Raw genomic sequence first — 23,451 nt, forward strand, 5'->3', positions numbered from 1 at the left:
TGCACCAGTGCAGAAGCAGAACGAATTATCAGCACGCTACACTAGGAACGCTTGTAAGGGTATATCACCTGTCATCACATCAGGGATTGCTAAAAGGTGTTGAAAAGCAATCGCTTTCAGTTTTACTCACCTGCTGTTTACTGATTCTGTCTTGCATAAGTTCCTGTTCAGCGCGCAAATGTGCTAACTCCCCTTCAAGTTCCGCACGTTTCGCTTCACTCTTGCTAAATGCCTCCTGTAAGTCGGCGCGCTCTGTTGCTTTGATTTCCGCCTCCAGTCTGACACACTGCAAGCTTTCCCTCAGAGCTGAAGTCTCCTCTTTTGCAGCGGCCAGCCGCTCTTCTAGGCCTTCGATGCACCGTTGACGTCGCTCCGCCTCCTTTGCATTCTTTTCCGCATCCATACGCAAATCAGTGAGCTCTTCTTCCATTTTTTCTCTCTTCAATTGTAATTCTCTTTGAGCTTCTTTTGACTTTTCAAGTTCACTGCGTAAGCTGGTTGCCTGCTCCGTCGTTTGCTGTCGTATCTTTTCCAGTTCTGTTTTTTGGTTTGTCATCGCTTGAAGTTGCGCTTTACAACGCTGTAGCTCTTTTTCAGCTTCCACTCGTTCCTGTTTCTCGCTGTTAATATCAGTCTTCAGGCTAAGGAGCTGTTCCTCTAAACCAAGCTTTTCACCCTCACATACTTCCAGTCGTGCCCTCACAGCTTCATGCTGTTCCCTTAGGCTACCGAGTTTATTGCTAAGATCGGCCAGCTGAAATTAAAATGCACAGAGATTTTCCAATGAAAAACCTGTCCTCTCATTAATTAGCGAAGTCAGCTATCATCATCAATAAGGGGGTTGGGTGGGGAGAAGCAGCCAGTTGTCATAATTTGGACCAGTCTACGAATGGGGAAACACCACTTGTTACCGTCTGTTCGTTCAGGCGTTTCGAAACCCAGTTGCCACTCTGACGTAGTATTGTAAGTGCACCAAAACTCCCATGGCTAGAGGGTTAAATCAGCTGATCTTCACAGTTTGTCAGTCTTTTAGGTTTTCGTGTAGACTGTTTCTGAACCACGCTACATAATTGTGTTGCCGGTTCCGTTGGGGTGGTCAAACGACTTTCAAAGCCACTATTCTCATTAGAAATCCAGGCGACAGATTCATGTGGGTTATACCTGCTGCTTCTTTAGTAATAAGTGATGCTAGTGGTTTTTCTGCAATCACTATTGAGGTCGACTGTTCATTGTCCCATGTTGTGGGATTCGGATCATCATCGGGATCCGATGCCAAACTGGTCCAAAATCAAGACTACCATAAGAGAGAGAATCAGCTGGATTCAGTTGGATCTTCGATCAAAACCAAATTTCCACGTAAACAAGAAGAGTCGTCGAATTTCTTACAATCTGGGTTCATGTGGAACATTAGGTGGGGGTAACCTCGGGGACTGTACCTACCTGGTAAGCCACAAGAAGAGCGAAATCGGTCGTGGGCTGCCAAGAAGTCTCCAGTAACCTTATAAGTAGTGTATTACGTATAGAGTGAAACACCTCGGTCCAACAATTGCGGTGCTGTTGAGTCCAGCAAAGGACAGAACACTTTTTAACCCTTAGTTGTACCTAAACTTCATTCGTACTCCGGTTTCAAAATAACGATAAAAATACTCGTTCAGCTGCGTAGCTGCCATGTCACCAGAAGAACGCACGAGGACTGAGATACTGTAAGGTTCCTCAGTCCTAAACAGAAGCAGTTGATAAGCTGAGGTTGGGTTACAACCAAAGACCGTCCAGTCAGTAAGTCTGACCTGGTAAGCACAAGAAGAGCGAAATCGGTCGTGGGCTGCCAAGAAGTCTCCAGTAACCTTATAAGTAGTGTATTACGTATAGAGTGAAACACCTCGGTCCAACAATTGCGGTGCTGTTGAGTCCAGCAAAGGACAGAACACTTTTTAACCCTTAGTTGTACCTAAACTTCATTCGTACTCCGGTTTCAAAATAACGATAAAAATACTCGTTCAGCTGCGTAGCTGCCATGTCACCAGAAGAACGCACGAGGACTGAGATACTGTAAGGTTCCTCAGTCCTAAACAGAAGCAGTTGATAAGCTGAGGTTGGGTTACAACCAAAGACCGTCCAGTCAGTAAGTCTGGGCCTTAACCACTGAGATATCATGAGTTATCCGAGTTAATAGGAGCCGTTGATTGAATCGAGGTTCAATTGGGTGACTATTCAAATTAATAGCTTGCCTGGAAGCTAACCGTAAGAGCGCATACCAGAAGAAAAAAACCCTCGGTGTGTGTCATAGGTTCTAGGGATTTTTTCGAACTCGACTTCACGTGGGGTTTCACGTAAACAAATGTGAATAGGCCACATTCGTATACGTCAATTATTTTAAAACATTAGCTTGCCTTTTCAGAATAATGTACTGGTTGAGGTTTTTCGTCAGTCTGTAACGTTTTACCTCCACTGTGGTTGTTGAAAGGTTCTAAAACCATGATGCTAAACAATTTACTAGTTTGGTTGATGTGGGTGATATACGTTGAAAAATTGGTGGAAACCTTTAACTACACACAGTTTGCGGTAATCCCTTTTGATATACACATTATTCTTCAAACCGACTACCAGTAGAACCCATACAAAATGCCAGGTCGGCCAACCTCAATAAACCAAGCCAAAACGGTTGAGAACTGTTACCCCAGAAGGATGGGTGGGCTAAAATGTGCTCCGGGCCGATAGTTTTTTCTTGAACAAAGTATGGGGGAAAAATTCAAGTGCATTCTTTGTTCATGCTACTGAAAACAGCGAAATCTTTCCACAACTTTCACACCTGGGATCTGATAGGGTCTGCCGTATACAGGTTTCCACCGCAGAAAAGCTCGTCGTACAAACGTTGTATTACATTCGCATACACACAGATTGAATAGAGAGAGCCGTTTTTATCCCTGATTAATGCAGTCAGTCGTTATATTGTTGATACTGTTTGGAAGGGACAGAAATATATTGAGTTATTTAGTGAACATTTTAAGTTGAATCGACTGTCGAAAGCAGCTTTGCTTTTCAGCTACATGACAAAACGGTTACCTCGTGAGGGAAAAGGACTTCCTTCGGTAGAGATTTTTACCTCGATCGTGAAGTTTCTGGGATTTTTTGGCTCATTTTACAAGACGGGTTGTAGAAAAAAAAGCTTTGCCACAGGTATCCATAACGATTTACGGATGTCTGATTCCTATACTTTATTCTTCTCAATCCTCCTTAAAGTCACCAAAACGGAATTAGTTTAACCTCTTAACGTGAGGAAGTGTGCAGTCACGAATAGGTTGTAACAGTGGATTGTTCGTGGCAAACCTGAATGCGATGCCTCTAATTTTAGCAATGCTCCCCTTTGCAGCATTCACACCGCAGTAATCACGTTCTTGGAGGAAATTCATCAGCTTCCAATGCGTTGAAGGCTCATTCTTCCAATCTCAACCCAGGATATTTTTACAAAATATGATACTTCAAATAGGAACCTTTACTCCCGATTTCAGCATAAACTTTCCAGCACTATTACATCTGCTAAAAGTTGTGATTAGGGTCAGGTTATTGCCAAATGGACCACGCTAATTGCATACTTCAGTTATGACAGACCCATGCAGGTTTCATCCTATTTACCATAAAATTGGTTTCAGATAGGACTAGCGAGAACTACTAAAAAAGTTTGAAAGAACAGTAGTGCTGTGCAATGGAGAAGTCAGAAAAACTGCAGAATGCTTCGTTAGTGGTCTCGAGCTCAGTACACTACACGTACAAGGTGACTGGAAATTAACATAAAAAGGGATTTGGACAAACATAAACGTATCTGAGAAGTTCAGAACAATTGTGTATCCAATGCTAAGGTGATCAGATCACCTAACGGTCTGTCAGTGTATATGGTGTAAATATCCCAATATCAGCTCAAGCGATTAAAGAACAGAGAGGGATAAAAAACTCAGGCGCTCCCGTTACACAAGAAAACTGGACTCCTCTGCTTACTTTGGAGTAAAATAACAACATCTACTCTAGCCCTCCATTATGCTCATTCGTTTTCAATGCTAATAAAGTTAGTAAGCAGCTAATGAGATTCACAAAACTGTTAAGTACCGAATTCCAGGGGTTATTTTGAACGCGATCAAGAGAACAGCACGTAAGGCACAGAATGTATCTGTGCGATGTAATAGACAACAGTCATTTACAAAAAAGTGAAAAATTAGTGGCTTTTCTCACACCTACCACACTCCCCGTAGCAACCATTTTGGATTTTCTTTAGAAGTTCGCTGTGGTGGAGGAAAGCCTTAGTACCTCATATACAGGGGGTTCCCATGCAGTCAAAGCTCCACTTTTGTGTGGTTTGGCTACGCCAAGTTTACTAGGTGAGGAATATGTTCATTTCTGTTCTTAGCACAAAAAGTTACTGGTCACACAAACCTGCATCCCTCTTTTGTTCATGGCAGCCTGGATGGCGCTCAACGTTGAGTCACCCCAGTAGCAACCGCTTGTCACATTGACAGGAGGCGGAGGCGAACCTGTCCGTCCATATGCCCCTGCTCGAGAAATTCCACCGCACGGCTGCATTGCTGCCGGAACGGAGGCGTAGCAAGGTGACCGTGACCGTGAGCGGTGACAATCTCTACCAACCGCAGCATCATCATTCATCACGGATTGAGAAAGTTCACGAATAGCCTGTTGCATTGACTGTAGTTCTTCGACCAATGCACGTGAATTCGGGTCGATAATATCAGAGCCCTCTGTAGTGCGAATGACGGAGGTGAAGCCACGGTCAATAAGGATCAATTTTCTTAAAAAATGCATTTCAAAAAATAGAACTGTTGGTCTGAGCTTACTACAGATTTAACTGAATGTTGCCTTCGAAATGACAGGTTGTTAGGTCACTGCAATAAATTCTTGGGGTAAAAAGTGTCAACCGCATCCAACGTTTTTGTCATAGCATTTTAGGATTCTCGTAGAAAAATTTAACAGCCTACTGTCCATTGCTGAGATATGTTTACAAAGTGCAAGCCAGCAACCTTATCTAGCTCGTTGAAACACCTTTAGTAGAGGGGAATAATTTGTAAGTATTTTGCAAAATACTTGCTAGTAACTTGTTCGTCAAAATCAACTAGGCATCGCTTAATTAAACCGTTGTGAGAATCGAGAGACGTTAAATCAACTACTAACTACTTTCCACAGGCTTTTGGTGCTCAAACTACTTGTGGCACCAGTAGAGTGGCAGGTGGTCCCGTGGAATGTCGTAAAACCCCTTGATTGTGGACGCCTCAGTGAGACATTTCACGTTTCTCATGAGCTTACTGTTAGAACTGTCAGGACAAACTGGATAAGGGTTAATAAGCACCACTCTCAGATGTGCGATGCATATCTTTACTTCATACAAACCTCTCTCGTGTATTCTGAATATTGAATTTGCAATCTAACAACTTCAGGTTGTTTATCGACCAGTGCGACGTTATGTTTTGATGACAATTATGGCGATCGATTACGGATGTCACACTAACCGCGCATCACATCGATCCATCGTATCCCAAGCTGGCGTTTTCGGGTAGTTATATCGAAAAGCGTTTTTGTGAATGACCGTCAGCTATAACGCAATACTAGAGCTGTGTCTAACGTTCGTGCTTTTTTGCAGCCCAGAGCTGATTTACAGGGAAGGTTGGAGCCTAAATGACAAGCTCTCTTTCCCACTTTCTTAGATTCGTTGATTGGCACCGTGATAAAAGCAGCCACCACGCAATCACCAAAGGACACTAGAATTCAATAATTGCAATAAAATAAAAGGGCACAAACCCTCTCATTCCACGTATGTGGAAGATTCAGAGAAGTAAAAGCCGAAAGAGTTCATGCTTGCAAACTGGTAGAATGAAAACACATGTATGGTCAATATACGGGGCGCCGTAGATTGGTTACGCGTAGATCCGTGGCAGATGCACAACACGCTGCTGAGAGATGAAACAAATCTGCAAAACTGTGTAAGATAAAAGTCTGGTTACCGTTTGTTCTGGTGATTGTTCTTTGTTCACGAAGTCAGCACTGCAAACTTAGACAGCGAAGGCGGCAAATTTACGATGTGAAATCAGATCAACGCATTTCACGGTCATCAGCATGCTATCTAGAATATCGGTCATACAATACGTCACCAGCTGCTACGGCGCGAGCAACTTATCTATTTTTAACATCGGTCGCCAAGAACCGTTAAAATTCGTTAGGTTTGCTGTAAAATCCGGGGCAGAATGCCACGTTCCTTATAGCCGGTCTTCGCTAATATTCCATTCCGCAGACAAGATGTTTGATGCGAGATCAGTAGGGGATCTGTGCTGGTGACTTTTGGCAGCTGATACATGAGTAATGCCATAGACAAAACGACTGTGCTAAACAGCAAAGAGGATAGTAGAATCCACAGATCTGGTTCTAAAACGTGTCAGTTCAGGTACAGCATGAATACGAGCATTCCAGAAGTAATGGTAAGTTGTAGTGATCCAGTGGTCAACAGTCGATCACAGTGGTGGCCTCCGCGCAACAGTACATTAAATGAACTTACGACTCAAACAAAACGGTCTACAGAAATAACAGAGGACGTAGGAGGTCCATGAAAGCTGTCGGACTGTCAGATGAAACCTTTGAACACTTACTCATTGACGTAAACATACCGAACAGAAGAAGGGGTCGTAGGCGCCTACCGCGCAGCAAAACGCCGCAATTCCGAGGGTGTGCTCTAAGATGTACCGTCACACCTACAGTTTGCGCGAGCTGCACTGTAGTTGGTTACATATTCATAAGCTAATGAAGAGGAAATAACACGCGGAGTAGAAAGACCTAGATGTCCCAGGGAGAATGACCTGAAATACGTCCCCACCTAGTCTGTGGATCATAGTCAGGTAGGTAGCGGATTGAAATCCGTCCCGACCATTCACGCTCGGGTCCGGGCAACACGTACTCCTCCAACAGGGGGACATTCAGCCATAATGGCGGCCAACACAAAAGTGGTGCACAGACATACATGGAGTCGGTAGCGAGTACTACGAGACGTAAACAATCGGTTATCTGTCCGCCGCGTAAATCACCGACCGAAGTTCGTTTTGGGTGGAGTAAGGGAACAGCGACAGCAATGCAATATAAAACAGGAGAATTCGGACTACCTGGGAGTAGGCTAAAATGATGTAAAGTTTGAACGTTTTGATTCCTGTGAGGAATAAACTTTCGATATTTTAGTAATTAGTAAGTTGTGCACAGGTTTTAGAGGCGGAAGAGATCATTAAATTTATCCATATAACAGAACGGTGCCATTCCAGATTCCCTACGTTTTTCTCTAGGCTGAACAGACTAACGTTCGTCGGTAGTGTGAGGGGATCGGGTTTTTGTGGAGATTTCGTCCTGTAAGTGAAGTCAGTCTATGCTGAAAAGCCGAGAAGCACTGTACAGCTGTTTCATCCTCATTGTCCTGTTTAAGTGCGAGTTAATCACACTGCTGATCAGCCACTCGTCGCCGAACGGTTAAGTGTTCAAACTACTAGCCAGGAGGTCGCGGGTTCGAGACGCTCAAAAGTTTCGTGAGATGCGTACTGCTTATGATTCCCAATAAGGATGAAACAGCTGTACAGTGCTTGTAGGCTTTTTAGCATAGATTGGCTTCACTAACAGGAAAAAATCTCCGTAGAATAATGTCAGTTGTTTTTCAGTTTCAAGAACAGTTTCTACAAACATCAGTCTTCGTCCAGTTAAATTTTGGTGTAATTTTTGTCTGGGAACACCCCGCAAAACTGATAGTGGCCAACAACGTAAGTATCCTCAATTTTTCGGCTGTGCTATTATGCATTGCCAGAAAGACATTCGGATTGTTAAAGCAGGATAGAGAGTTCTATAGAAAACTTCACTGTTACTTTGCAAGTCTAACGTCTGTCTAACGGGCGAGTGATCTGGTCTCGCACGAGTACCAATCTGGACAATTCATAGGTCGTCGAAAAGCGAGGTAATCCTTCCGACTGACTGGGAAGTTATTGAATTCACTTCATACATCATTTCCAGGAAGCTAAGTTTAAATGTGTTGGTGGCTACTACTTGGTAGAATGACGTATGGTCACCTGTACAATCGAAGATCTCTAGTTTCCTAACTCGGACAAGACGGGGTTATCTGAGGGGTTCAGTAGTAAGCTTAGTTGAATCATATAACTGAAGCCCAGATTAAAACTAACTTTCTGAGAACTCACCCCTCTTGTTGCACAGACTTTGTCCTGTTCGTAGCCGTTGCAAACAAGCCAACGTTCGTTCTTTGTCAGCAAGCTGATGCTTAGTATCTTCCATCTCTGAAATTGCCTCGTTTAATCGTTTCGTTAATGATTTTATATCCTGATCCATTTGCTGCCGTGTTTTTTCGTGGGCTTGTTTGAGCTGATCCATTTGACGTTCGAGATTTTTCTTCTCATTACGCTCTGATTCTAGATAAGTCTGAATAAAAACATATAACACAACTTTGCCTTTCAGTTTGTTTCTCCACTATTGGAAAATTCCTATGCAATGTTGGGTTTTGAGATAACAAGAACGTTTTATATCACGCTTGGTACACTACTTTTAGTCGCTTCGGAAGCTTACCCCTGAGCATCCCGTTCTACGGAACAAGCAATTCCAACTTTATACACAGTATGGGTTTGTACAGAATCAAGAGGGTAGTGTGTTCTTCAACATAACAAGCGTAACAGTGGGTAATTAACTGGGACGCCACAACCCGCAACAGGATAGCTTCAGAGAAGCCGTTTATACGAATCACCAAAACCCATTAGCCCCGCGAAAATTCCTCAGCGTGAACCCCGATGTAAACTGAGCTAACTGGTCCCGATGATTATCAGGCCTTGTCCCACTGTCACGCAGACAGTGATTCTTGGATTAATTTCCTGTAGAAAATGGCCAGCAATGGCGATAAGCCGGGTCAAACTAGGGAATTCTTTGGCTTACTTAAGTTGGTTGGTAATACAGGATGTGCTTAAGCAAATAAAAACTCACCGATCGAACCAGTGATAGCTAAGTGGATAGGATATGACGACTGGCAGATAATTGAAACTCGCGAACTGGCTCTCTATTAGTGTAGCAGCTGATAAAAGTCAACGTCCGAACTTAAGTACCAAGGCTGGCTGTCAAGCTTTTGATCACTACGAGAGGGAGTGCTTCGTGTTCTCTGTGTTACTTAGTTTCAAAACAAACGTGATTTTAACTGAATAGCAAGTCAAATTCACTGCGTTTTAGTTGTGGCCATGGAATGAACGGCAGAGTAAAAATGGCTTGAAATAGAATAGAAGTACTGCTTGGCCCGACCCCGTTCGTGGATGTCGGTTTATAAGATATGGAGAAAATGGATTTTAGCAGTGTTCTGGGTGCACAACCGTTGGAAAATCGGTGGGAAAACCCCATCCGTGTTGCAGCAGCACGTTAGTCTGTTATTCTGACTTGGACACTACAGTGAAGAACATCTTTGTCGTTTGCGGTGTCCACCGTCTAAAAGTCATGAACTCGCCAATCAAGAACTTGATTCATAGAACTGGCCTTATCAGTGATTGAGCATTCACTCCAATGAGGTGGTGAACGAATGGCTTTGTAGATTACAGGCTGCGTCTCGCCCAATAGTAAAGGGGAATGAGAATGTGAAATTCCCACGCGCTGGCAACTGGCGTAAAATATATCATCTGACCACAGAAAGTAGAACTGAAATGGATAAAAACCTGGGAGAAGATTATTGCATGCATCGAGGTACCTGTTGCTGTGCTTCAGTATTCTTTACGTTTGCAGCAAAGTTCTCGAAAGCCGCTTGGCTGGCACGGGCAATTCGATTTACATCGGCCCGAGCCGAACTGATTTCACGTTCAACTTGTCCTTTAACATCGACGAATTGGCGACGACAGGCCACGACCGCGCGCCACAGTGTTAGAAGGCGTCCGTGCTCCGTTGTGAAGTATTCATTGAATGCCGCCTCCTCATCGCGCCATTCTGCCTCACGCCTTTCGAGAATCTCCTTGAACCTTGACGCCTCATCACGAATGCGCCGGTTTTCACAGGATAAATTTTGGTTTGCCTGAGTCGTCTGATCTAATTGTTCGCGTAGCATATTGTTCACACTGACCAGAGTTGAAGCCCTGTCACGAAAAACAGTAGAAAACATACTGATTTCAACTCTGTAACGTGGAACATCAGTCCATTGATTTGCAAGCTCCACAGACGATGAGGTATTTTTCACTCAGTACGGAATTAACGTTTGGCCTGTTTATAATAAATTCATCTTAAGCACTAGTAAGCATGCTTTCACGAAACATATACGCCTTGTCAAATGACAACTGGTCTGAGCCATTTTCAGACCTACCATTTAGTAATTGCTATTATTTTTGCCTTTTACTGCACCAGCTCACATTACTCTGATTTTGGGCCATCAACTACTGCACACCGTTTTCAGTTTCTCGAAATTGAGCCGTCTGTCTTGTTCGACGGATTTGTCGGTCGCAAGAAGTACCCGCCAATAAAACAGCGTAACATTTCTGGGAAGTATTATAGAGATGTTCGGTAAAAAACAACGTGTTGGACCATTAAATGAATGCAAGGCTGATCCTAAAATTTTCGTTTTCTGTAATTCGTCAAGCTCCTGGTTATCCAGTGTTTGAAAGATCTGCGTACCCCTGCACAGCCGCTGGTTGCCTCCATGGTCTTACGGGCAGCAGTAAGACCTGCTGATCTCGACGATATCGACTGTCCATTCAATTAATTCGGATGGCTCGGAAAAACAACTCCGGAAATTGAGCGCACAGCTTCTTTACCTCGTTTTCTCTCAAACTCTAAGCCCTCCTTGTCATCTGCATGTCTGTGCGTTTCCACTAACTTTCTAGCCGAATCAGTTTGGTACTCTTCAGCTTGATTTGAGTGAGTTTATGATTGGAGTTGATATCTTTTGACACGCATAATAAAACAACACATATATTATTGTTAAGCCTAGCTTTCATACCACCCGAAGGAAGCACTAGGGTTGAGATATTGACTGGTTACCCGGGCGTAGTCAAGAGCAGCCGGAATGACGGTGTTGTGTTTGAACCATTGGTCTTAACCGTTCGGATGATGCTAACACTCCTTCATGTGGTTGCTTCTTATAGCTGATCTCAAGAATGTCTAGAGTAAGTCCTGGTAGTTTGTGGCTTTGTCCTCCATACCCCCCCCCTTTTGTGTCCAACATTAGGTCAAGATTCTTCATAGTTCAAAGACCAGAGTGTGGATCGACAGTCACCTCTTTGCGTATCTCTCCTTCAGACCTGCATTCTCATTTGACTGATGGATAACTGTCATTTAGTACACGTCCATTTACAACCTTCAGCAAGATTATCCAAGTGGTGAGAGCGTGAATTTACCGATCGGAAGGTCCGTGGTTCTGCCTCTCGACTTCTCCTGTCTAGGCTTGGGTAACCTGGCAGTATCCCAGCCCTCGTCTTCAGGTGAATGGCAGCTAGGCCCCCGAAGAGTGTTACAACTGAATACGAACACGACAACATTCAGCTTCTGCCAATACCGAACACCAGGATGCGTGACTTGGCTATTTTGACGCACCTTGCAAAGATTAGCTGTCACTCTATTGACAGGTGTTCCTCATCATAGGTCTTTGACATCATCAGTGAATATTAAACAAATTTTGGTTGCATAATGGACATTGCAGACAGATTTTGAAGGAAAACACTTGGCTGTGATCTGTTGAATGGATCTGATGCAAACCGTTTGCACTACTGATGGTTTCTCAGGGAGACATAATCCCAGGGTGAATTCAAATAATTAAAAAATAGGTATGTAGAAAGTGAGCGTGTAAATATCCTTCCTATCAGCCTAAAAAACAACCCTACGATTGGTATTCAGAGGATAATTATGAAGCTGAATCATACAGAGAAGAAGTTTTTGTTTTCATAAAGGAAACTACTCACAAGGTTGCTGAAAACTCTTCGGCAGCCTACGACCGGTTTCGCCCTTCTTGGGGCTCATCAGGTAGGCGCAGTCCCCGAGTTTCCGTCAACCTTATAATCTACTTGAACCCAAATTGCACTGTTCTCGAGAAATACACTAATTTGCAAATCAATTTGGTTTTCACGGGAGACTCAATTGAATCTCTCATTATGATGTCCTCCAGCTGAATGTGTTGCACACAGGCTGCCTCATGATTCAGTTGGCACGATATTCGAGATATCGCAGTATATTTTCATAAAGGAAACCAAATTGATTTGCAAATTAGTGTATTTTTCGAGAAGTTTTTGTTTTGTTCCGCCAGTCACCTGCTGGAATTTTACCTTTGTTGCTCTTCGTCTAGCCGTTGCAACGTTGCTTCGTACTCAGCCGTGTTCTCTTCCATCCCGGCCTGAAACGAGGAAATTCATTAGAGAATTTAGGCATTCAAGGATAATGAGCGAGTATATTCACACAACAATTGTAATACTTATTTCATTCGAACCTAATCAGCTCCCCGCTGGTTTTTGTCGACCTCAGGGACGGTCGGGGTTGCAGGTTAGATGGCTGACATAGGCGGTTAACCCGATTGTTTCATTATCGCTATGGTTGCATAAACTGTAGTTGGTATCACAAAGAGGCTTGATTGTTCAGTCCTTTCACCGGGTAGCAGCCAACAGTGATTTTCTGAGAATCGTAATGCGGGTGTGCACCTGATGATACCCTGTCATTCACGCTTTTCGGTGTACGGATGTCGGATATACCTCCCATGGAGTTCATTATCAGGCGCTGTTTATAAATAGAACTATGGAAACAGAACTAATAATTAACACAGTTTCTGTTCGGACCAAATAGAGAGAGAGATAGCATTTGGGGACGCAGCCTCGAGGCTTGCACGGGAAATAGTCCAGCTTTAACTAGGGTCGATTTGGTAGAGTGGATGAGTTTTTCAACATAAATTTTTGTAATTCCTGTTCGTTTAACTATGGTGGGCAATGATAGATTACAAGTCCTGTATGATGGGTTTGGAGGTAATATCCTGACAAAATGCTCTCCAGTATGCTTTGATAATCCTGTTTGCTAGTTTAACAAGCACGCTCATATCATTTTACTAAGATCTGCGCTTGAAACCTTGCCAAGAAATCACCACGATTTATTAGAATAACGAAACAATTATATGTGGATGCAAGATCGGTTTTAAAGTTTCAGCAAGTAAATGCTAATGACGGCGAAGTGTTTAAAGCAGAAGTTAGCAAGGAAGAATAAATTTTTCGGATAAATCTTGTCGCATTCACGAAGAAACGTTTTCTAAAAGAGGTGCTTTTTGGAAGAGGACATGCTTATACGGACAGAATCTCATTTTCTGTAAGCAGCCAACCCCGCTCAGAAATTTATTGTTGTTGCATGGTTCACACGATAAAATAATTTGTTTTTCGTCTAGATTTTTTCGCGATGCATTTCGCGTGGTTCGGCTTTGACAATATTTGTTGGACTTCACTGTTCCTATCTGCCTTTCTGTTCAGCGCGAGTAATGTTTAAAGACGTTAAAACGGTCCTACCAGCAAAAGATTCTGCAGATGGGGAAGTGAAAGTAAACTGGTTGATTACAACGATAGCCAACAGCCGATAACTCTTTGGTCCTCAATTCCTCAGACAATAATAACCAATATGTTCAGTGTATTCGGTCATTTTCAGCTATGGCTTACATCGGTCAAACAAAGTTATGAGAGTTTGACGTCAAAAAAAGCAAAAATGAACAGATTTTAAGTTGACTTTCGCAGCGTCAGCAAAACCTGGGCGCATACCACCATACAAACTGAAGAGTGCTGTAGTATTCCGTCTTAATGTATTCTGAAGGTGAGGGTTTTGGTATGTTTTATAAGGTACTTCTCAGTCAGAAGCACATTCCAATTTTTGACTGAAGCCATATTTTCTCAGCCCAACTGTTCTGCAGCTATCGTTGAGAGACAGTTCCTAATTTCGTGAGCAGCTGAAGGCACATTTCGCTCAATTTTGAACAAAAACTTCCAATGCCAGTAATATTTGGTCTTCTCAGTTCAACGGCGCTAAAAGGGATATCTATGATTAATGTGCACAAGTCGTACGCCGAGTCCACCAATGATTCACACTCATATCTGCTGGTTGTCCAAATTGGTAAAACAATCATTCTATATCTTAGTCGTCGATTAACTTGGTGCGATTTAATAAAGTTCATTTAAAGAAAGTTTGCAGTTGAGAGACTTGATTTTTGTATCTTGTTTAGTTGTTTCATTAAAAGGTGACTCACATCGTCCATTCCAGAGAATGTCCCATACATTACGAACTAGTCCCAAAAAGTTGCTTCTTTCCAGAGTAATCAGTATTTCAATGGTTTGCTTCTTTGGGTATCACTAAACTTTTTTCGCAGAATTTTTATGGTAAGGTCCTTACTTCTATAGCATGAGATTGTCCTGGTAAACTTCAGGGAGTCTACCTCCTCTAGATAAATTGGGCTTCCTTGTCAGATAGCCCTTTGTGTAGGGAAGATTTTTGGAGGACTTTCTGTATAGTCTCACACAACCGGACGCCTGGGAATACAAAAATCTCATTATATTTACAAAATTTTTGAGGTGGACAAGCTTGCTAGGGTGAATGAGTAAAATGCACCTCGAAAATTGAAAAATACTAAAAGTGTGGACCGTTTGTGCCTATGGCGCTGTTCTATAACCTGAGGGAGTGTGCAGATTTGGTTGATGCAACCCTTATTACATCGATATTTTGCTTGCCGCTCTTTACTCGGTGTTTTCCGAGATACCATATAGAGATGAAAGAAAAAGAGTCGCCCACTTTCTCGTTAAGGCTGGGGTTAATCTGATCCACCTGTGATTACTGAACTCACTACCAGCGCGTTTTTTAGATCGCACTAATATGGATTCCCCGCATTTTTCTGGGACAATCTCCTTTCCCCAGATGGACCTAGATTGATCAAATAAGCGCTGAATGAGATTTTTAATCCTGTCGCTGAACAATGTGGGTTGAAGGTCAGTTAATTTTGAGAGAACATTTGTTGTCATAAAACTCTGAAGACGTCGGGGTTTCCATGTCCATCATCCAGTGTTCTACTGCATTCCGGGAATCCAAACGAGTGGCATAGATCGCCGTGAGAATTCTTGTTCCAGGTTCTGGACACAGCGGCGGATGCATCATCTTGTGTTAAAGATTGTTGTGACAATTTGGTGCTTGGTGGTTCCACGCAGAGGCGGTCTCGGGGATCTGGTGTCACAGGTCACCGAAAGTACTCTGACACTGCCGGCATTCCGCGCCTCTTTCAATCCCTCAACTAGTACTTGGTCAGATGTGCAGTACCCCGTCACTGTGACAACCGATTACCTCCTGCTCTTCGGGATGGTTCCCAGGACTAAATACAGTCCAACAGGTGCAAAATTGAGTCTTACCAGCTTTTCACTTAGTGTGAATCTGAATACTGCTGACTAGTCAGACTGGTTTGCCCGGCTGACTGACACTGATTAGGAAGGACCTGAAGATAAACCCTTTAAGGATGGGCGTTTGTGTACCTTTGACCACATTTTTGTTTGTGGCCATTGGATGGGTGCACGGAGGGTAACATCAGTGACTCTACTGTTAGCAGTTTCGTGCAGTCAGACACAGAAATATTTGCCAACAAACACCAGCTGGAAAGGGTTAAGATGCCTTTGAGTTCAAGTGATATGTCATTTTACATGCCTTCAACTAGGTGAAATGAAAATTATGGACACTGAATTGAGCGTACAGGTTTTCGTCGATTTTCAGACTCAAAACAGTGGCCCTAATCAATGTTATTTTTATGAGAGTGAGACTTTTTCGAAAGGATAGGTGTGAGCAGAGCTGTTCATACAATAAATCCTAATTGCGGATATTCTGTCTTCTGGGTGGAATATATTACAGGGTATCTTTAGGTTATTCTCTTTTGCATGTTGGACACATGGATGATGCCATCGATTCCAGCGGAGAAGAACGGTCATCGGAAAGAGAGCCGCAATTTTCAGTTTTCCTAAAGGCTGGTCGAATTAAAACATTGAACAACTGGAGCTCTAAATTCACTTATTTGTAGTTGCTAATATACCGAGAGTCCTGCTTTTAAGTTTTTTAAAACTTTTTGGACGTAGCCGCATTCGAGTGCGATATCATATCAGGTATTCAGTATCACTCGACATAATATGCTTGAAAGTTTGAAGCACAGGGACGCTCATAGATGCTCCAAAAAGTTTCGATTCGGGAGCCATCGATCAGTAAATAATCGGATACCTGTAAGTAGGTGACGTTTTGGTCAGAACACCACTCTTTACTCGACAACAACAGATGCTTATTCTCAGGGATTGAGTTTTAGGTACGGAAAAACGAACTTTTCCTCGGATCTGAATGGTTTCTTGCTTTTAAAAAACTCCATATATATATATATATATATATATATATATATATATATATATATATATATATATATATATATATATATATATATATATATATATATATATATATATATATATATATATATATATATATATATATATATATATATATATATATATATATATATATATATATATATATATATATATATATATATATATATATATATATATATATATATATATATATATATATATATATATATATATATATATATATATATATATATATATATATATATATATATATATATATATATATATATATATATATATATATATATATATATATATATATATATATATATATATATATATATATATATATATATATATATATATATATATATATATATATATATATATATATATATATATAGTAGCCCATAAATTACATCACTTAAAAATCAACCGTTCTTCTTCAAACCAGGTCATTAGGTTGGAGACAAGCCCAGTTCAGCGAACCAACCAACGACCATCTATGCTACCTGAGCTAATAACATTCTCCTCTGTAGCAAACCAGTATTGATTTACTAACAAACCTATATAACTAATGAAAACCGCGACACTATCTGTATTCTGCCACACGTTTATTGGAGCTGAGTCAGAAATACTACCCCAGAAGCAATCGTCTATTTTTTAAAGTGCAATGTTGAAGTGTCCCGACTCAAACATTTGCATTGTTCTAAAGTGCAGAAATGCTAAAGTATAACTTCATTTGTCTTCGCCACCGGCCCACACCCTAAGACCAGCTGTAACCTACCCACACAAAACGCCGTGTGTTATCGGAAACGTAAATATAAGTCAGCAGACTTATTTCTGAGTAGCCCTTCTGATCATCGGGGAAAAATGAAAAAATTGGAGTAAGTATATCTTGCATATCACTGCATCCGTTTGTATATTTGGCGTGCACAACAACATAATCCTTACGACCGAATAGCTTCGGCGGATTGCAACTTATTTATTCTACTTTTCTTTTTAGAAAAGTAACTAATATAGCCGTATGGTGTGATTCTTAACCGCTGTATTCAAATTTTTGTCTGTTTTGGTAGTACTGCAAATTACTGCAAGGTTTTCTGTTTCCTAGGAAGTTCACGACTCAGGTGTCCAACACTATGAACCTAAGCGGTTCATACGGAAAAGCGCTACATGGTGCAACGGTATAATGCAAGTCAATTGGTTTCTAAAAACGCAGTGTTTTTGTCATCATGCTAAAATTAAATAAGGACCAATGATCATGATCGGCTAGTACGAAGACTAATTGTTACGCGGTGACGAAAATATTGATGCTTGTCGAGCAATAGTATGGTGTCTTGCACGGTTTCACTTTCCCTTTCAGCTGTATCACTTCACTGGGTATCCCAAATGTAGAGAGCTCCAAAAAGTAGCTTTTTGCAACCAAGTTACACCCAGTGAAGATAGGATTATTAATACGGTACACTAGTGTATCAGCTGGGTTTATGATATAAACCATTTGGAGTGATCGTTACCTAATAGTCAATGGCGGTGGGGTTGTTATTTACTTTGTAGTGTCGAAGAATGTTGGTGCTTTGGGTCACACAGATATTCATACTTTGGCTAACAACGAACTTCTCTTATAGATAAATGTGAAGCCTGAAATTTCAAATTAAATCTCTGGTCCACCAATCATCTGGAACAAAATAAAGTCAGACAGTTATATGGATAGACCGGTTCGTTTCTGTCAACGACTTGATTCGATTAGTCAGCGGCAACGCAACTACTTTTTAAAACACAGATGGGTTTCTAGTGTGAACTCTTCTCAGCAAGGTTGTCACTAGATTGTCATCTTCCACGAAGCCCTATCTACATTCTTCATAAAAACGCGAAATAAATTCCGGGCTTATTTTACCTGATTTGGCATTGGTTAACTTTGGGACAGATGTAATGTTTCTGCAAAATCCCAGTCTCTGATCAGACTAAGTTGGGTTTTGTCCCAAATATCTCTTTCATCCCCGATTTCCGTATCCAAGTGCGGGTGGAAGATCGAGAAATGGTGGTATGACCAGTCACACAGTAGAATGACCTTTTGCTCGGGCTTACAGGTAAACAAAAGTGGATGCGCCGGCGCAGAGCAACGGCATAAGTATGATACAATACATGTCTGCATCTTGCTTAATCTGCTTGGTCATGAAACCTGATCTCATGGTTTGATGCATGAGTGGCTGGGGTTACGGGAGCTTCACAGTTCGTACGAGTCCGCCATTGAGTTATTGTGGTGTTGAAGTGTGGGAAAAAGAAAGCAACTATGTTTTGCTGTCGGTCAACATACAGAGCCCGTTTCTTTTGTTACCAAATCATTACTATCTCATACAACATTTCAAGATCAGACGGATACTCAGAGAGATTGGACAGCTACGGAAACGCGGTCAAAAGAAATTCCAGAGAAACTCAAAAAATAATAGGCTGGAGCAAAGTTTTAACAAAAGTGGAGTAATTTCACTTAAATCTAACGTAGGAAATTCACGCTGTTGGAGTCCAAGTAAAACTTACTTTTCTAGTTTGGTTTTCCGCTTCGGCCAGCTGCAATTTCAACTCAAGCGTGCGACACTTCTCTTTGTATTGGATGACCTTTGAGAATAGGACAACCGTGAATAGTGGTTATTCCAATAAGTTAAACAGACAGACTAAATACCGAGTAAAATGAAATTGCTTCTAGAGTGCATCAGGGAACACAACTACTTTTAAGTGGCCAGCGTGGCATTCTCAACATTCAGCGTCAAGATTGACGATAGCACAGGAGCAGCTGATTTTCCGTTTAATTTGCCTGGGATTTAATACGTTTTCGTCGAAATCCCTTTTTATGAGGATCTTGTTGGTACATAAGGTTATATTGATGAGCTAAACGTTTACTGCCACCCGTACCCACCCAGGAGCGCAGGGGAGAAACTGTAATTATGTTGTTTTGATGTGCATGACGCATTTTCAAAAGAATTACTGACAAATGGTTCCCTGAACGTAAACCATACCAGATGTTGCCAACAATGTACATCATAGTCCACTGATTGTGAATTAAGCATGATGGTCTAACGCAGTTATTTGGGAAGAAGTGAGCCCAAACCTCCTCCTGATCGAGATCAGCAACCTGTGACTGTTTTATGTCCTACAAATGCTAGCCAACATGACCATTCATAGCCTTGTAGAGCGGACCTGATCGGCGGACCTTTCGATCCACAATGTGGGAATAATACAGAATATACAGTTGTTGGCAGCGACAAACACCTCCAAGTCTGTGAGCTTAGTGAATACCGAACACGGCTTTGGCAGGAAGAAGCGCGTTAAAACCGATGAGGTTCACAATCCACAAAATACTAGTGCAAAACATCTGGTGTGCCCCTGGACCAGTAATAGGTAAGAACACTACAGTTTGTGAAAACTCTAGCTCCTCATGAATTTTCTTCTTCTTAAGCATTCTTGACCATTAGAAAAAAGCAGTAAACCCACGCACACTCAGGATGTTTCAATCACGAAGACAGCTGGAAACACGAATGTGGAATTTCGTTCTTAATAAAATGAGAAAAGGAAGGTTCTATCGCCAAACTCTATGATAATTAAACTAAGCCACAACAACTGAGTGCAGCAGGTTGCAGCCATTTTTCTTGAAACCTTTTTATTCCAGTGTCAAAATGCATTTCCGCGTGCTCTCATAGATAAAAAAACAAAGCTACACTGCTATCTTACTTTTGCCTGTAAGCGTTGAACCAGATCGGATTGCTTTTGCTGACCCTCCTGATAAGAAGCAAGCTTCTGTTTGTACACCGCAAGTTCATCATCTAATCTGCGCCGATAATCACGCTGATCTGATGACCATGTAGCCGTCGGAGGATTGGGGGCGGTGGCTGCGGCGACAGAATCCTCTTCACCCGACTCGCCGTATTCCTACAGAACAGGTTAGGCATGTTTGCTAAAATTACCAACAGCTATCTACTAACTACAAAAGTACATTTACTCAAACAATATCCGGGTATTCGATCAGTGAACTAGAGTTTTCATTAGGAATAAAAGTGAGTTCACAGCTGGGCTATTTTGTGTAGTGAATTTTTCGCACCTTATGTCAGCTGTGATTCAGTGTATACTGAGCCATCTGCGCTAAGCATGCTTACGCAGTGTCGAGGAACGTTTAAATAACAATTTAGTGGAAATATTCTATTAGTTCTTAAAATGAAAATTCAAAAGACATCCGGAGGACAGACTGTCCGCTTACCGAACAGGCGCCATCTCGACTTAGCTACCGATGACGCTCGGTTTCCGTCACGCGCGTCACCGGAACCTCAAAGCTGATTTGCCACGCCTCTTCCTAGTGAATTAGCAGTCACTGCCTGTCGGCCTCATAAGTAGGCTGCCTTTTTGACTTCCAAAATATGGCTGATGTTGATACGCAAGTCCAGGTACCAGAGGGGCTTTGGTGTGAATAGTTATCAAGTAGAACTATATATGGTATATCTTGGAACGAACAGCCCAGATAGATGTGGAAGAAGCGAGAGAGCATGCCTTCGGACGGAATTCCCACTTCAAAATTTACCAAATCCACTTCTTCTTTTAACAAGCCTTCGTAAATAAGTTATCGGAGTGCTACGACTAAAGCATCAATGACGTGTAACCGGGATAGGCTTGGATTGTGTGGAGAGTAGCTAGCAAAGCGAAGGACTTGCTCTTAAGATGCTTTGTGATGCTTGACAACCTCGGGACATGTTTCTAAGGGAGACTGCGAATACAAAACATTGTGGTTCGTATCAAAAAAGCAAGATTGCCACTGGCAGTGTGAACTTCTTGGACATTGTCTTGCGACTGGACATTAAAAGAGGCTCAAAAGGGGGTCTCTCCATGGGGTGCTTCCATATCGTGAGAAAAATAATAAGTCCGAAACGTACATAAAGCAAACTTTCGGGTAACGACACGCTGCGAGCTATTAACAAGACAGAGGGATGTGCCACAAGAGTGTGAAAGATAGAAACTGCACTAGAAACTTGGACTATTGGTTCATTTACCGGCAAGGACATGTCATGAAATTGAACTCCATCAGGTTACAGTGCTCCAAAGAGTGTGAAGGACCAACAGCCAACAGTTGAAAACTAAGATAAGAATACAAATCCCATCGTACGACAGATTCGTCTAGCGTTGGTCAACAGTCTACTGTCTCTTTTTCTACCTCAAAAATTTTTGAGCACTTTTTATTAGTTTTGAATATTTTTTCAAGTATTTGGAAGATCACGAAAACAAGACCTTATCTTCTTCAAAGTAAAAGAAACTACGGCAGTCCTCTTCTGCCGGCTAGCTGACCCGGAGGTACTGACCAGGTACTGAGTGGTCACGTGCACGAGCAGCTCCATCATCAAAGCTTGTCTCAAAGGAGCGGGGTAAAGTAAGACGTAAGTAAATGTCGTTACCTCAGAAGGACGCACCAGCATTTCGACCGACTGAACACTTGAAAAAACGGGTCAAACGAAATGGCAGAACTTTTCTTAGCCGCATCAAGTTCATAGTGGAATCAAGCGTGGGCTCCAAAACACCACAGATGAAAAGTATGAGGATGTTGAGGACAATGATGAAGAGAGCCATTATGACGATGATAACGGCTATGACGACGTTGATAACAATAACGAAGATTGTGATGGTGGTGGTCGTGACGTTCAATAATGCACTCGAACACTTGCTGATCACTTTTCTGCTCTGACCACTTTTCCGATTTCTACTGCTGATGGTACTTTATTTTTCGATGGTCTCCTTGGAGGAGAACAAATTCAAATGAATTTGCTTTCAATGGTATATAGTTATGTCCACGTTGAACTTGACATAACTAACTGAAGTCAGAGGTAGAAATGTGTCCACATTTATGTTTGGATATGTTAACATGCTTGAGGACCGCACTGTATGTGGAAACCAATTGACGAATAATGAAATGAATCTGGGATGTGAAATTCCGTCAGGTATACTGTAATTGGTCTTGAGTGACTGCTTGACAAGCTTTCATTATTTGAAAAACTGCATATGTACGCATCTCAAGACTTCAAAAAGTTCGGTAACTTTACTAAACGTTGGTGTATTCAAGTGAGGGAGGTCGATCACACGTCCATTCAGAAGTTCACCTAGTAGCCTTCTTAAGAATTGCTTATGGTTCTTGAACTCTAACTTTTCGGGTCGCAGGCTGGTGGTTATGCATGACTGCTCATCCTTGAAAGTCAGTCGATACCTGAATTGAAAACGGAGCTATAAAAAGGAGACCGAATAGCTTTCCGCTTTGGCATTATTCACGTCTCATTGAAAGGGATCCGTATGCAGTGGTTGTAGCTGCAAGTTTTCTGGCACGAATCGGGTCGGGCTGCATCAACAAGACAATGTCTGTCGAAAAAATACGTAGGTATTAGCGTACCCTTTGACTCTGTCCCTAAGGTCGTCAAAGAGATTTAGGAATCCATGGGTGAAACCCACATTCTTTGGAAATCCTCCTGGTTCAATATTTATCCATAAACTGATATGGTTATCCTCTCCAGTGGTAATGGATTCCGTGGAAAGCGTTGAAAATGGTGTTCAATGGCGGTTTACTAGATTCATAGGAGATTTGTTTAAATCTGAATTTTAATTATCCATCCAGAAGAATCTATCAATACACCGCAGAAGCCTCGACAAGATGTTCATGGTCAAACTAAAAGGGCGATAAAATAGTATTCCTTTTGATTCACTATCTTCGAAGTATCTAGATATCATCAGGCAGATATCACCAGGCAGACCAGCTGGCAGTAGAGCAAAGAAAATTCTCGTGGTTTTGTATATCTCATGCTATCTGCTCTGTGGCCAGGCCAAATGCAATCGATCACTTGCGGTTTGGTCGTATACAAGCAATCAAAAACTATATCTCGTATGACGCCTCCCTTTGATTCTTGAATTTTGGATGGACAGCACTAACTGAAGATGGAGTAGAATAAGAGGGGTTTTGTGGGCTTAATAGTATTTATTGCAGCTGACACGGTTGCATAATGCCTCAGCTACAATATCCAGGCTACAGAAGGCAGCCCACAGTTTTTCT

The 23,451-nt window shown here is 41.9% G+C and overlaps 1 protein-coding gene across 1 annotated transcript in view; it reads right to left on the minus strand.

The window, feature by feature from the left end:
* T265_02614 (hypothetical protein) overlaps positions 1–23,451 on the minus strand; it is a gene marked incomplete at both ends in the record, with an annotated part of 60,329 nt that overhangs the window by 32,197 nt on the left and 4,681 nt on the right. The window contains 7 exons of the mRNA XM_009166912.1: positions 131–754; positions 4,426–4,745; positions 8,217–8,454; positions 9,752–10,130; positions 12,306–12,373; positions 18,921–18,998; positions 20,109–20,306. Coding sequence (XP_009165176.1) covers positions 131–754; positions 4,426–4,745; positions 8,217–8,454; positions 9,752–10,130; positions 12,306–12,373; positions 18,921–18,998; positions 20,109–20,306 — 1,905 coding nt within the window. The remainder of the gene's footprint in view (positions 1–130; positions 755–4,425; positions 4,746–8,216; positions 8,455–9,751; positions 10,131–12,305; positions 12,374–18,920; positions 18,999–20,108; positions 20,307–23,451) is intronic.

This window comes from Opisthorchis viverrini (genome assembly GCF_000715545.1).
Source record: "Opisthorchis viverrini unplaced genomic scaffold opera_v5_33, whole genome shotgun sequence".
Taxonomy (NCBI): domain Eukaryota; kingdom Metazoa; phylum Platyhelminthes; class Trematoda; order Opisthorchiida; family Opisthorchiidae; genus Opisthorchis; species Opisthorchis viverrini.